Source organism: Capricornis sumatraensis, chromosome 17 (genome assembly GCF_032405125.1).
Source record: "Capricornis sumatraensis isolate serow.1 chromosome 17, serow.2, whole genome shotgun sequence".
NCBI classification, from domain to species: Eukaryota; Metazoa; Chordata; class Mammalia; order Artiodactyla; family Bovidae; genus Capricornis; species Capricornis sumatraensis.
In genome coordinates, this window is record NC_091085.1 from 25,272,939 (window position 1) to 25,289,088 (window position 16,150).

General features: G+C 46.3%; 2 protein-coding genes across 2 annotated transcripts in view; one reads left to right on the top strand and one right to left on the bottom strand.

Moving 5' to 3' along the window:
- MAML3 (mastermind like transcriptional coactivator 3) overlaps positions 1-8,743 on the top strand; it is a 446,211-nt gene extending 437,468 nt beyond the window's left edge. The window contains exons 4-5 of the mRNA XM_068990347.1: positions 1,737-1,824; positions 7,752-8,743. Coding sequence (XP_068846448.1) covers positions 1,737-1,824; positions 7,752-8,743 — 1,080 coding nt within the window. The remainder of the gene's footprint in view (positions 1-1,736; positions 1,825-7,751) is intronic.
- A 5,910-nt stretch (positions 8,744-14,653) lies between these two features.
- MGST2 (microsomal glutathione S-transferase 2) overlaps positions 14,654-16,150 on the bottom strand; it is a 35,928-nt gene continuing 34,431 nt past the window's right edge. Inside the window, exon 5 of the mRNA XM_068989976.1 lies at positions 14,654-15,986. Coding sequence (XP_068846077.1) covers positions 15,857-15,986 — 130 coding nt within the window. The 3' untranslated portion in view covers positions 14,654-15,856. The remainder of the gene's footprint in view (positions 15,987-16,150) is intronic.

A 16,150-nucleotide genomic window follows, 5' to 3' on the forward strand; every position in this document is an offset into this window, starting at 1 on the left:
AGCAAAACACCATGGTAGGCACTACAGGACAGGGTGAACAGAGGCCGTTCTTTTCTTTTCTTCAGTTGCCAGAGTACTGGCTGGCCTTGTCAACAAAAAGGAAAAAAAGAAGAAAGAAAGAAAGAAAGAATTATAGAGCTGCCCAGGAACAAAAACAAGAGAAAAAAAAAAAAAGAAATAAATACATGTGTTAAGAAGTGGTCAACGTGTGTTATTTTTATAATGAACGCTCTAAAGAGCAGAGCCCTGGCTGTTTGTTTTTCTAACCCTTGCAGATGAAAGGTGCTCAATGAATATTCCACAGCTGCAGAGGAGGCTACCCCGAAGGTCACCCAGCTACTTGACATTAGACCCAGAACTCAAACCCCTCTCTTTGCTCTTTCCACCTCATTCTTATTTTCTCTCCCTTTGCACATTCAGCATGATAATGATACACAGTAGCCTCCCCAGTATGTTGGTAACAGGACGGGCAGTGCCGAAGCCCGGTGACTGCAAGAAGGAAAACTAAGACACAGGCCTCGTGGTTCCTGGTGGATGTGGGATCCCATGCAGTTCCTCAAGGCAATAGATGCTGTGTTTTTGACTTGCGGAGATGTATTTTGCAGGCAGTGTGACACCCTGGACTAAAATGAGGCCTTTTTTTAAATAGTCCCTGAGAATCCCATCTTCCTATACCCAAAGCATCTATTTTAGGTCATTAAAAATTAGTTGCTAGTCTGTTTGAGCTCGGTCCCCACAATGCTGAGAAAGGCATGCAGCTGATACCGAAAAAGCAAAGTCAGGACTGCCTCCCTGGGCTCCCTTGGCAGTTCAGTGATAAGGAATCTGCCTGCCAATGCAGGAGACGTGGGTTTGATCCCTGGTCTGGGAAGACCCACGTGCCGTGGAGCGACTAAGCCCATGCGTTACAACTATTGAGCCTGTGCCCTTGAGCCCAGGAACCGCAACTTGTGCCCATGTGCTGAAGCTAAAGCCCTCTTGCCCAAGAGGCTGTGCTCTGCAACAAGAGAAACCGCTGCCCTGAGGAGCCAGCTCGCCGAAACTTAGACGCCAATGCAGCAGCAACAACCAAGCACCACCAAAAATAAGTGAAATTATTTTTTTTTAAAAAACTGCCTCGGTGACTGCACATCACTTTTAAGCCAGCAAGACCACACGGCAGACATGCCACACAGGTTCACCAAGGATGTGGGTGGTAGAGGTGGGTCTGACAGCCAAAAACCAGAAACACCCTAAATAGCCACCCATTGCAGCACAGATAAAGACACGGACGTATGTTCTTTGGGGGGAATACTACTCAACAGTGAGGATGAACAGTCCACACTGCAGGCACCAACCTGGATGAAGCACGAAAATGCAACAAATGCAAGCAGACAGACACAAAAGCCAGACTCAAATACGATGTCTAAAACCCACGTCTATGAAGTACAGAAGCTGACACAACTAATATGTAGTTGGCCTGGGGGTGCTCCCCAGGGGTCAGGGGAAGAGTGGTCATGGGGAGGGGACAGGAGGGGCTCCTGGCAACATTCTGTGTCTTGATCCAGAGGCTGGTTCCTAAAAGTGTGTCCATTTGGGAGTATCCCTCACACTGTATACGAGTGTTCCACGCCTGTGTGCTGTTCTTCAATACAAGGTTTAGTTTGTAAAACCCGCCTCCCTCAGAACGGCTGGGATATTCAATTGCATGTTCTCTCCCATCTCACCTCCTGGCCCTCCTTGTCCTGTCGTTTCAGCAGCTGCAGCAGCCACACTTACCCCGGCAGCACCTGCAGCAGCAGCAGCGGAATCCGTACCCAGTGCAGCAGGTCACCCAGTTTCAAGGTGAGGCCGGTGCATACCTCTGCCATTGTATTCCTTCCAGGGGGGAAGGTAAAGTGAGTGTCACCTGGTGACAGTGCCGTGGGTGCTGTGTTTGGTGTCCAAGTAATAGGAAAAATATTTAAGACTTGATGGTACCAACCAGTCAGAATACCAGGCATTAACCTTTCAGCCACTGGGCCCCAGAGAGGTCCTGGTGGGCCCAGGGTGGGGTCATGATGACTTTGGGGGTGGGACCAGAGTAACTATTCTTTACCAAAAGTACAGAAGTATTTCAATATTTTAACAACCAGGGCTTCCCTGGTGGCTCAGATGGTAAAGAATCTGCCTGCAATGCAAGAGACCCAGGTTCAGTTCCTGGATTGGGAAGATCCCTTGGAGTATGAAATGGCAGCCCACTCCAGGGAGAATCCCATGGACAGAGGAGCCTGGTGGGCTACAGACCATGGGGTCACAAAGTGTTGGATACAACTGAGAGGCAAACATTTCCACTTTCCAAAGACATACAAGTGCCTGTTGACCCAATATCAGCCTTGTTGGTATCTAGATCACATCTCAGAGACGACAGTGGGGAAAATCCTGTGTCGCATTTTTCTTACTAATCCTAGCAGGTCTGCTGACCAAAGCCTTAACTTTCAGCAACTGCAGTGAAAGAATCTAGCTTTTAGCAACCACTAATCTCTGCTGAGGAGAAGGCAATGGCACCCCACCCCAGTACTCTTGCCTGGTAAATCCCGTGGATGGAGGAGCCTGGTAAACTGCAGTCCATGAGGTCGCTAAGAGTCGAACATGACTGAGCGACCTCACTTTGACTTTTCACTTTCATGCATTGGAGAAGGAAATGGCAACCCACTCCAGTGTTCTTGCCTGGAGAATCCCAGGGACGGGAGAGCCTGGTGGGCTGCCATCTATGGAGCTGCACAGAGTCGGACACGACTGAAGCGACTTAGCAGCAGCAGCAGCAATTTCTGCTGAACGTAGAAGACAAATAGGGACTTGAGCTTGGTTGGACTGTCTTGATCCTGTTGCCCTTTGCACAAATCCTGAATCATGGCCCCAGGAGGAATGGCTGCACTGTCCAGGGTTGCCATTCCTATGTTGATTGTTGTTGTTTGGTCACTTAGTCTCGTCTGACTCTTTGCAACCCCATGGACTGCAGCATGCCAGGCTTCCCTGTCCTTCACTATCTACTGGAGTTTGATCAAACTCATATCCATAGAGTTAGTGATGCTATGTAATCTTCTCATCCTCTGTTACCTCCTTCTCCTCCTGCCTTCAATCTTTCCGAGCATCAGGATCTTTTCTAATGAGTTGTCAGCTCTTCGCCATAGGTGGCCAAGGTATTGGAGCTTCAGCTTCAGCATCAGTCCTTCCAATGAATATCCAGGGTTGATTTCCTTTCAGTTCAGTTCAGTCGCTCAGTCGTGTCCAACTCTTTGCGACTCCATGAATTGTAGCACGCCAGGCCTCCCTGTCCATCACCAACTCCCAGAGTTCATCCAAACTCATGTCCATCAAGTTGGTGATGCCATCCAGCCATCTCATCCTCTGTCGTCCCCTTCTCCTCCTGCCTCCAATCCCTCTCAGCATCAGAGTCTTTTCCAATGAGTCAGCTGTTCTCATGAGGTGGCCAAAATATTGGAGTTTCAGCTTTAGCATCAGTCCTTCCAAAGAACACCCAGGACTGATCTCCTTTAGGACGGATTGGTTGGATCTCCTTGCAGTCCAAGAGACTCTCAAGAGTCTTCTCCAACACCACAGTTCAAAAGCATCAATTCTTCGGCACTCAGCTTTCTTCACAGTCCAACTTTCACATCCATACATAGCCTTGACTAGATGGACCTTTGTTGGCAAAGTAATGTCTCTGCTTTTGAATATGCTCTCTAGGTTGGTCATAACTTTCCTTCCAAGGAGATGGACTAATTTGATCTCCTTGCAGTCCAAGGGATTCTTAAGCATCTTCTCCAGCACCACAGATTGATCCCCTCAAATATCAATCCCTTCAATCTCCAATAGAGGAACCCCTATGGGTCTTATATGATGGTGGAGGATGAGTCTGAGGACCCTCCCCAATCTCATCCACAGGAGTTTTCAGGGGGTCACAGGAGTCATGAAGCAGCAGAAATCCTAGTTCCTATCCTCTCTCCCCTTGGGGGACCGAGATCAGTGCATCCTCACTTCTGAAATGTTACCTCTCACTTTGACAATCTGCTAGAAGCCAGGAAGTCCCTTGCACAGAAGTATGCATATATAGTAAATAAATACAAACTTTATGGATCGTTTCACAAGAGTTACCCTTTTCCATAGACTGTGGGGGAAAAATTTATGATCTAGGGTAGCGTTTTTCATTCTTCAGGTTGCAACACCCAAGTAGTTTGTGTCCAACTCTTTGTGACCCCATGGACTGTAGCCCACCCAGGCTCCTCTCTCCAGGGGGATTCTCCAGGCAAGAATACTGGAGTTGGTTGTCATGCGCTCCTCCAGGGGATCTTTCCAACCCAGGGATCAAACCCAGATCCCCCACGCTGCAGGTGGATTCTTTACTGTCTGAGCCAACAGGAAAGCCCATTGAAGATAATTTAGTGGGCCAGAACCAGCATTTTTAAAATGAAATAATAGGAAAAAAATGATCGGAGTGTATCATAATGAGGGCGGCTTTTGTTTCTGTCCTGAGCCCACGTGTGTGTGTACTGTGAGTTGCGGTTCAGAGTCTAAAAGCCTCTGGTGTTCACGGCCAGATCTTCCTAAGGATGGCCTCTGGACCCCTGGGGCTTGAGCAGCTACCACCCTTAAATCTGTGGGACAGTTCTATCACTTCAGATCCTTTGGGGCCCCACACAGGGAAGGACAAAGGGAACTGGGCTGTTCGTGGAAGTGCTATGCAGTAAATTTGTGCCAGTATTCTTTGAAGAATTCTCTTTCTCACTTGCCCATGGGTGCAGAAGAGCGGGAAATAGTTACTGCTACAGACGTGGTTTTTGTTGCAGACATGGAGCCCTCCTTTTCTACCTGTAGTTCTCAGACTTGAGCCTGCGTCTGGTCACCAGCAGAACTGGTTCAAAAAATAGAGGGCCCGCTCCCATTCCCAGAGTCTCTGATTCAGGAGATGTGGAGCTGGGTCTGTATTTACATCTGCAACAAGTTCCCCAGAGATGCTGCTGCTGCTGCTGCTGCTGCTGCTGCTGCCCCAGGGGCCACACTTTGGGAACTGGTGCTTTATATTATGAACTAATTTAAACCGTTAAATCTGATAAACCCGGCACCATGTCCTTTGAGTTTCCTAGATTCATAACTCATTATTTTTTAGAATAAAAAGACCCACGAAAATTTAATTACTCCTCTATGAGTTATTCTAGATGGTTTGGCTCCAATTTAAAAGTTCTACTCTGGACTTTTCTAAAACCCCAAATTACAGGCAGTCAACCTAAAAATGTCATACACTTAAGCTGAACATTTGAGGGTTCCTGAGCAGCAGAGCTGATTGATACGATTTTTTTTTTTTCTCTTCAGTATTTTCACATATTTGACCTACCTCCTAACATATTATAATGTTATGGACCTGAGAAAATAGCAAATTGATAGATAAGAAATTTTGAAATTTTGTCGTTGGACAGAGGTTCTGTTCAGATTAACTTGTCTGAGACCTACAGATCCTCCCACCACTTTACTTTTCAAAGGTTTTAGGATGATCTTTCGCTTATTGAGTTCTGTGCCTCTGGGCAGTGTTACATGCCTATGGGGAAATGCTTATTTTTCATAACTATAGACTTCCTATGAGTGAAAATAGAACATAGATCCTTTTAGGGAAAAAATTGCATGTTACTGTCTCTTTTTGAATATGGAAATTTTTCTTTGACATTGTGATGTTAACCAATAGACAAGAAAATTAGTTTGATATAATGTTTCACAGTAACACCTATTTTAGACAAAAATTTGAAGAAAGTCTGTTGTTTCACACATGCAGTAATCTTATTTACAAAATTATTCCAGACAAAACCTAATCTTTCAACATATTAATTCTAAAGATACAACAAAAATGTCCAGAATACGAAAGTCCTTTCATCCGTTTCCGGCAGCCTGTTTATGTAATTTGAGTCTGTTCAATCAATCTGAGTCAGCAATATTTTTCCCTTAAATTTTTTTATAAGCAACCCAATCACCCATTTTACCCATTTATCAGGCTGGCTGTGCAGTCAATACAAATTTAGTCATTAAAGTCACAAAACTTCATAACAAGATCACAAGCTGCAAGACATACTACCAACCAGTGTTTAATTAGGAACTTTTTAATATCTTTATTATATATAAATCCACTTAGCTATCATTAAGCTCAAAACAAAAGATTGAAATGCTTCTAGGGATCTCCCCCAGATCTTTCTGGTTTCCTCACAATAACCATTTCATTTTTTAATGCAGCCTGATACTGACCTCAAGCCACAAAAACTTAAGTCATAACCAAAATTCCCATAATTTTCTTTCTTGAAAGAAAATATAGAGACATGATTGCTGCCCAGAAATCAATAACCCCATCAGAAAGACAAAAACACACTTCTCTTATCTGCCAAGGTGCTAGGATTAACAAGGTTATGCACTATTCTCATCTGATTTCTCATCCCACTCCCAGGAATGATCAAATTTGCTTATAATATTGATTGGCTCCCATGCTGCACCTTTTTTAAATGTGCAGGAAAAAATTATTTTTCTTTTTTTGAAAACTTCGTCATTAGCAGAGAGACAGAAAAATCCATTTCTGTGCACCTCCTAGCCCTTGAACATTGACTGATATTCTAGGGGTGACATTTTTATTCTCTTGGCTGGTTTAGAAATTTCCTGGAAACATGTAAAGAAGGACTCACTCAAACATCATTAGAGTTGAATGACTGGGCGTTGGTACTCTGGTCAGCTTTTAAGCAGCATCATTGAAACTGCCTTAGTGGTCATTGCTGATTTGAAGGTGTGGCCTTTGCATCAGTGCATCAAGTTCATTGCCAGGTAGCAAGTAGGAGGATGTCTTCTTTCTCTAATTCAGGAAGCTGGCCAGTTCGCACTGACATGTTATGATTCAGAGAATGTGGAGCATGTGGAAATCTACAGAGGGGATCCAAACAATGTCCCATCTGCCAAAATAGCTTCTTAGCAGAAGCAGGGGCCTTTAACCTCTCAAATCCTGCTCAGATCTTAAGGGAAATTAGTCTAATGGTCTTTATTGATAGTATTCTCTACTGAGCCATATTCCATGTCACAAACAGGATGTGCAAAGTGAGCCACCATTTCTTCTTAATTTAGCTCAGTAGGTGAATTTCCTCTCACTTCCAAAAAGATGCTATCTTATTGGTTGAGGATCACATAAAGAAGTCGCTAAGTCATGTCCGACTCTTTCAACTTCATGGACCGTAGCCCGCCAGGCTCCTCTGTCCATGGGATTCTCCAGGCAAGAATACTGGAGTGGGTTGCCATTTCCTTCTCCAGGAGATCTTCCCGACCCAGGAATGGAACCCAGGTCTCCTACACTGCAGGCAGGTTCTCTACCGATGGAGCCATGAGGGAAAGAAACAATTGCTTCTGTAATAGGAGCAAAAATGATATCAGGGTATATCAAACAGAAAAGTCAAGTACTGTGTGACCCCAATTTTCATGTGTATTTTTATATATTAAGGTAAGTTAGCAGTGGTCATCTCTGGATGGTGGGAATTTGGGTGACTTTCATTTTCATTTTTGTGCTTTCCCTATTTTCCAGATTTTTCACAATCAGTGTATGTTATAGTCAGAAAAATAATCACCTCTCTTTCTTTAAAGGATTTATTATCAGAGTATATCCTTTAATCTATTAATCGAAGCATTTTTTTCATTCCCAAAGAAAAGTCCAGCTACGTGTTACTGTGCACCGCTTGTGGAGATGAGTGAAGAGGTGTGTCCTTTTTTCTCCGCAGGGTCTCCCCAGGATATAGCAGCTGTCAGGAGCCAGGCCGCCCTCCAGAGCATGCGAACTTCACGGCTGATGGCACAGAACGCAGGCATGATGGGAATGGGACCCTCCCAGAACCCAGGGACAATGGCCGCAGCGGCCGCCCAGTCAGAGATGGGACTGGCCCCTTACAGCAACACACCTACCAGCCAACCGGGAATGTACAACATGAGCACAGGAATGACCCAAGTGTTGCAGCACCCAAACCAAAGCGGTATGAGCATCACACACAACCAAGCCCAGGGGCCGAGGCAGCCCTCCTCGGGGCAAGGGGTTGGGATGGTGAGTGGGTTTGGTCAGAGCATGCTGGTGAACTCGCCCATGACCCAGCAGCGCCAGCAGATGAAGGTAGGCCAGGCCTTGCCCAGGCCCCAGGGCCCACCGAGGCTACAAGGCATCATGGGAACGGTCCAGCAGGGAAGCCAGAGCTGGCAACAGAGGGGCTTACAGGGGATGCCTGGGAGGACTAGTGGAGAGTTAGCATCATTCAACAATGGCGCCAGCTACCCGCTGCAAGCTGGCCAACCAAGGCTGACCAAGCAGCACTTCCCCCAGGGACTGAGCCAGGTGGTGGATGCGAACACTGGCGGGGTGAGAACTCTCAACCCGGCCGCCATGGGTCGGCAGATGATGCCGCCGCTCCCAGGGCAGCAAGGCACCAGCCAGGCCAGGCCCATGGTCATGACGGGCCTGAGCCAGGGCGTTCCCGGCATGCCAGCCTTCAGCCAGCCCCCGGCACAGCAGCCGATGCCCAGTGCCAGCTTTGCCTCCAGCAGCCAGAGCCAAGCCTATGAGAGGAACCCCCCTCAGGACATGTCGTACAATTACAGTGGCGACACGGCTGGGGCATCCTTCCCCGGCCTCTCGGACGGTGCCGACCTTGTGGACTCCATCATCAAAGGTGGACCGGGGGACGAGTGGATGCAGGAGCTCGATGAATTGTTTGGAAACCCCTAGTCAGGAGCAGCCCTGGCCACCACAACTCCAGTGGTTTAAAGCTCCAACCGTGAAAAAGAAACAGGATGTCACCGCATCCTTGTTTTTTTGTGTTGTTTTTTTGACCCACGTGATCTGAGCAAAGCTGCAGCCAGCTGACTGTGGAAGATCCAGGCGCCAATCCACAGCCCTGCCAGGCCCCGTTTCACCTGATTTTCACACAGCAATGGAGACAGACGCCCTGCGGATCCTGCTGCAAGAGAGGGGGACATGCCAGAGGTGGGCAGAGAAGAAGATTCCGGAGCCCTCAGCTTGGCCCTCCCTGCGGTCACCCGGCCCAACAACAGCCACTCTGGCCAAGACAGACTGCTGCCCAATGTGAGGTAGCCGTCGGTGCCTCCTTGCCTTGGCCCAGGTCTACGGCTTTGGAGACCCAGAGGGGAGAGAGCCTGGGGCTGAGAGTCCCACGGAGGCTGCTGGGTGGTGGCAGAGGCCAAGAGCACAGGTCAGATACGCGCTGAACTCTGGCTGCAGAGAGATGTCAGCCTTCAAGACACACTACTGGGTTTGGAGGGAAGGTGCAAAGAACAGTGAGATGTCACAGGAAGACGAGACCCTACAGGCCTGTATCCTGCTCATGATGACCTGCAGGAATTTTAAAGCTTGGAGAAGGGCCCTGGCAGTCCTGGGTGGGCAGCCCTCTGCTGATGACCATGGCGGCTTTTACTCTGGGGAGTTGGCCTGACGTTCCCTGGGGGCCCGGTACGACCCGATACATCTCAGCCGGTCCCATCTACTCTGGGAGACCGAGGATGGAGAGGCCCGGGGTGGATGCTGTGAGTCTGTCAGTGCGGCCGCCTTCCCCAACTGGTCCCTGCCCTCGTTCCTCCTCACCTCCGCCCCAGCCTGCCTGAGCTGGTCCTTGCAGACTATCCAAGAAGAAATGAAGCTTTTGTCTTTAGGGAGCCTGGGTGGAGGGAAAATAAGAGCAAGAAGAACTTAGACAATGCCTGAACTATGAAGGCCACACTGGAGTTTTTCTTTCTCTGCCTGGAACAGAGCGGGTTGCTCTGCTGCTGGTGGTGGGTTTCCATGAGCTGCATCTGATATTTCTGGGATACTAGGGAGGACCAGCCTGGACATCACTGGCTCTTCCCTTTAGGAAAATCCCAGGGGTGATGCTCTTAAAGCAGCCTGGCCCTTCATCCCTGCTCACCAGAAAGACAACTCTCAAGCCCTGAAAGCTGATGAACTGAAAAACCCATTGCTCCACTTCACCCATTTTGGTAATGAAAAGAGGGAAGGTATGGTTCCTTTCCTTGGGCAAAGCGATCCCCTCTTGAAGTTCTGTACAGTTGTTCATTGTGTAATTCACCCAGATCTGTCCTAAGTGAAGTCTGTTGGAAGGGATCCACAACCTCTGCTGCTGGAGGGCTGGTCTCATCTGCCCTCCCCTCCCCTCCCACTGGCCTGTTTCAGAGGCCATGGGACATAGCTCTTGTCCTAAGTGAGTGAGCGTGGCATAAGCTTTTCTCCTGCCATCCCTTCCCTCCATGCCCAAAAGGCAGGCTTGCTTCTGTGCACTCACATGTCATTTGCCACACCAGAGCCCCAGCCCAGCCTGGGGAGTCACACGGGGCCAGGTCCTGGGACTGAAGCGGGTAAAAATGAAGAGCTGGGACAGAGGATGTAGAGAGGCAGCAGGCAGGCAAACACTGCCCGGGACCTGCTCGCCAAGTACCAAGGTCATGGCTCTCCTCGGCAAGGGGCAGGCTGGGGACCAGAGGGGGCCCTGTGGGCGAGGACCCGGGTCGGGGCTGTGGTCCCTGGGGGAAGAGGGGGTGGCAGGCTGACCATGAGCTCCCAGGGGAAGCTCTCGAATGGAGGCAGATGAAAACCAAAAACAAACAAGGGAAAGTGAAGAAACGAGAAGACACAGAAATATATAATTACCTTTTTCTGAAAGGTACAGGAAATAAATATATAAGTAATGATGAGGAACTGGAGGTGGCTGATGGAGGGGGAGAGGGGGCCTCTGTTCTCTCTTAAATGCTTCCTCCAAATGCTCAATACTGGGACCAACCACATAGAGAGGTAGATTTTAATAAGGTGGCTTCGTTTTGTTTTTTGTTTTTACTACGGTGCTGATGTATATGTAATGTCTAAAAAAAAAAAAAGTTATTTGTAAATAAGTTTTTACAATACTACAGATATCACTGGGTCTACTATCTGTAAAAAATATACATATAAATATATATATACTGTTTGTTTAAAATAGAGTATTTTTATTTCATTCCTTAACTCATCATCCCAGCAGTGGTATTGCACTTCAGATGATATCGAATTACTAATTTGTACTGTATAATCTATGGCAACTTCCTCCATTTGATTCAGATTTTTCTAGTTTTCTGGTTTTACTTTGTACATTGAGCATTGCTTCTTTCCTTTTGAGAAATGTACAGAACTCGGAAATGTAGAAATGAAGTGATGTTGGCATACCACTTTTAAAGAAAAAATAAATAAAAAGATCGTTATCTGAACCAATCCAAAGCTTAGTTTATTTTAGGGAATTCCCTGGCAGTCCAGTGGCTGGGACTCCACACTTGGACTGCCAAGAGGCACAGGCAGGGTTTGGTCCCTGGTTGGGGAACTAAGATCCCACAAGCCTCACAGCATGGCCAAAGGAAAACAAAAAGAAACATCACTTTAAAGAAAAAAGTCTCTTTTAGGACTATCACAGGCACTCCAGCCTTAATTAAGCAGATAAACGTTTTATGCCTGGGTTTTAATTGATTAACTGCAGTTCTTGTCTGGAAATTTTGATATCATTATTTAAACATTTAACTAACAGTGGAGATCAATCAGTCATTCACAGCCTTTTTAATTCCACCACACTGTTAAAACATTCCAAATTTGCTCTCTGGGGGAATGCGGCAAAAGTGAAAGAAGAGAGTCATCTGTGAAAGGAGTATCCTGGATACATCCGGGATTCAGAACCATGACAGTTCAGCTTCTGCCTGGTTCACTCAGGGAACTTGGAAAACTGATAGTGCACGTTTCATCTGAAAAGGAAGAAAACTCAAGGACTATTAGGTGAGAGAGTAACAGTAGGCCTTGCCCCACTTTAATGCACACTGTAGTTACGGGCATGCACACACACACACCACGGGTGCCTTACCTCCCAGCTGCGTCTCTTTGGCAGGGCGGTCTCCCGCCAGAGCCCGGCTCAGCCAACAGCACCCACAGAGATGAACGTGCTTAAGACATTTACATCCCTCCAGACTCACTGAGCCAATGGCCTGCTGGTGCGGGAGCGTGAAAACCCAGTTAACTTGCCTGGACTAACCCTGAGACAGCATTTCTATTCTGAGCTCCCCTGCAGGAGCTGGCAGAGGTTGGGACTTTGCCAAAAGGTACTCCCACGCTGGGCTTCCTGCCTTTTTCTGCCCTGTCCCCCAACCCCAACAACTCCCTCCCCCTCCCTCTCTTGGGAGCCCTTCATTAACAAATCACTCGCATGTGAATCCACTCCAGTTCTAGAAGAACTGACCTAAGGCTTTCCATCAGACTTTAAAAGGCATGGTAAAGGATCGTGTGTCAAAACTGTCTGGATGAAGCAGAAGAGGCCACAAGAAGAGAATAAGGTCATCATCAAAAATAGATCCAAACCAAAGGTGCGTTTTAATACATACAAACCAAGAGAAAGAATGAATCTGACTATAGAAGAAGAGTCCCTTCCATGGGTAGGGACTGAACCCAACCCGTGGTGGGCTGTGGTTCCAGACCAGCTGACAAATAAGAGCATGGAGAAAAAAAACTGTGACCCTGGGCCTCGTCCCAGTGATACAGGCTTAGTGACACGCGGTCAAAAATCAACTGATTTGGGGGTGGGGATGGGAAGCCTGGGAAGGGTTGAGTACTTCTCCTTGCCTGGATTAGTTAAAACCACATGTTTTTACTTACTGCCCTGGATGGATGGAATACCTTTCTCCTTTAAAATGATTCCTTATTTGTACTTATGTTGACCTTTATAAAATCTCAGTACAGCAAGTGTGTAACAGGGGAAGAAGGAGGGAGAGAATAAACATTTTTCCAAGAAGTCACTGGGCATCTGCCCCCGTGAGGAGGTATTTTATTGCTAAAAGTTAAGGAACATTCGGAAGCATTAAAGGAGCTATTTCTGCCTTTAATCCATCTTTTCAAGGAAGGTTCTATTAATATCTAGAGAAATGGGGTTAAAGAAAACAAAGACTCGATGTTTTTCCTTGTAATGACATTCTAGCCACACCTCATCTTCCACCAATCCTGCAAAGAAAAGAAGGGGAGGAAAAATACCTTGGGAGAGCAGGGCTACTTGTTCGTGGAACTAGTCCTTTATCTAACTTCTTTTTAAATTGTGAGGACATTAGATTTCACACTGCTGTCGTCTGGACAAGTTACCATAGACATGTGTCTCATTTCATAACAAGCAGAGGTAACTGGGGCATCACTCACACACTTGGGGCTTCCCAGGTGATGCTCGTGGTCAAGAACCCACCTGCCAGTGCAGGAGACAGAAGAGACCTGGTTTGATCCCTGGGTTGGGAAGATCCCCTGGAGGAGAGCATGGCAACCCACTCTGGTATTATTCCCTGGAGAATCCCATGGACAGAGGAGCCTGGCAGGCTACAGTCCACAAGGTCCCACAGAATCGGACACACAGAATCGGACACGAATGAAGTGACTTAGCCCACAGCACTCACACACTTGGGCCATGTCCAGGACAGCCGCCAAGCTACAACTTACGCTATGGCTCTCTTCCTGACGCTGATCCCAAGTCAAGCATATAGCACTCAACATTAAAAAAAAAAAAAATACAGAGTTACCAAGAACCTGACTTTAGCTTTTAACTGTGCTTCAGACTTTTTAACTTTTCTCTTATGAACCTTTTCCAACAGTCAGAAAATAGAATAATGCAATGAAGAGCTATACACTTACCAACTCAATTTGATACTTATTAACACCTCACCGTATATGCTTCACATATATATAACTATTTCAAAGTAATCTATACACAACTGGTTGCTTCACCCTAGCGTACAATGCCAAAGAATTAGGGCATCTTCTTCCCTGGCCACAACATTATTGCACTGAACACACAGTTCCCTAATACTGAATTCTTATTCCTTATTCAAATTGTGCCAAATGTCTCCCATAGCTATTCTTTTTTCTAACTAGGCTTTGATCAAGGACCCCACATCACCATTTGGGTTTTATGCCTTTGAAGGCTCTATTAATAGAGAAAATTTCTTCTCCCTTTGTTTATAACATTGACTTTTTGAGGCAAGGAATCTGATTTCTAAAAAGAAAAGCAAAAAGCAAAACAGGGACTTCCCTGCCAGTCCAGTGGTTAAGATTCTGCACTTCCAATGCAGAGGGCACAGGTTCGATCCCTGGTTAGGGAACTAAGATCCCCCATGCCCCGCATGGCCAAAACAAAGGGAAATAAAATCAGTCAACTTACTAATACACAAAAAATATGTATGGTAAACATATCAGAAACTCACATCTCTCTGGCCAGCACATTTACTCCCTGTAGCCAAATTTGTATGAATTAAAATCATCAAGAGGTTGCCTTGGTGACAACAGAATTAGAACAAAGGGAATAAGTTATATAGTTCAGATACTGTAGAGATTTCAAGGTTTTAATATGCTGGTGGGCCCATTTTCATTTTCTACATGTGTGGTTTAACCAAACTGTGTGTGTGTGTGTGTCTGTGTGTGTTTTCAGTTTACATATTTAAACAGTTCCAATTTAAATGCAAAATTCAAAGTGTTTAAAAATCCCGGAGAGTAAGATATGGAAAAGTTGTGGGTTTTTTTCTCACTTCCAAAGGATATGAGTCTGCAGAAATTGTGCTTTCAGGTCAAAAATTTGCACTCTCTCTTCCTTTATTGTCTTCAACACACAAAACAATTAAAATGTCACAACACAAGTCACTATAAATGATCAGAATAGGAAAAAGTAAAAAGACCATAGAACCATGGCATTGTGAGATATCAATCCCATTTTATCCGAGGAAAAGCCGGAGGCAGAGAGCTACCAGGGCTGCGGTAGGAGAGCCAGTGAGCAGCGGAACAGGATTAGCACTGACTGGCTCTGGTGTCTTCACTTTTTGCTACACAACCTCCACTACGAGCTGCCCTAGCCAGAGTCAGAGAGCTAGTGATCCCAGGCTGATGATTCTCAACGTGCTCTGGGTGCAAGAGGTGCTCATGTCTTCTCCCCTTCTATTCTGGAAACACTAGTGTTTTAATGCGTTTATTTTTCTCTATTACTCATAGTCTCTGTAACTGCCTTTGTACCCATACACCAAAAAAGTCCCAATAAAAAGCTTCAGGCTGTCACTTTCTTTAGAAAAATTTAGTTCTCCTGATACTAAAAAAGTGTTATATATGCTCATAATTCCATTTCCCTAAGGTTCCTGAAGACTCCTGCCCATTTTTCAGATGAAGAAAGTAAAGGTCATCAGTCTGTGCCAGACCGTGACTGCACATCAGGGTCCAACAGCAGCAGGCCCCCAGCCCCGCAGGAGAGGGGACGTGCAGCGGAACCCAGCCTAGGTTCTCCAGTCATGACCATGGCCTCTCTTTCCCCTATCCAGGGGCAAGGTATTCCCCAGGCACTCATCTCTGGATGGTTTCTTGAAAATGACAGATTTTTTTTTTTCTTTTTACTTTGTAAAGTCCATTTTCACAGCCAGCTGTGTCTTGTGCAATTAGTTGAGGACTCTCTTCTCTAGCTACTTTATGTGTCTGCTGACTTCCTCCACCATCTGTGGCATTCCTGCAAGAGGCAAGTCATGGTGGTGGTCCATGGAAAGCCCCAGACACAGACAGGTCAGGTTGCTTTCTACCCACATGAGCAGCCATGACTTCAGCGTGTGCTTCTAAAACCAGTGCTCAGCACACATCCACTGATGTTAGGATACTTCCCCCTCAGAGCAAATTTCAGGAAATCTAAAAGGTATGTTTCTATAAAGCCATTTCAAAAAAGAGAGAGAATTGTATTTCTTTTAATGGAACAAATGGCACCATCTAACCTTGAGAGTGGAAACATCTCCCATAAGCATTTGCACAAAGGAAGGTGATATGTTAGAAGTGCCTCAGTTTCTTGGCAATATCGATGTCCAGGTATTCATCCAGAAAGCTGTTCAAAATCCCCACGGCACCTAGGACAGTCAACAAGGCCAAAACCCCCAGACTCAGCCGGAAACCAGTGATCCTGTGGGCAGATATGAGAGAGACAAAGGTGATGAATAAACAGGGTTGCAGGGAGGAAGCTGGGGAGCCTGGAGCAGACCTCTCCTATGAACACCGCCCAGAACTTCTATGCTGTTGCCATTTGAACATTTTGATTCATCAAATAAATTAGAGAAGATGCCTAGC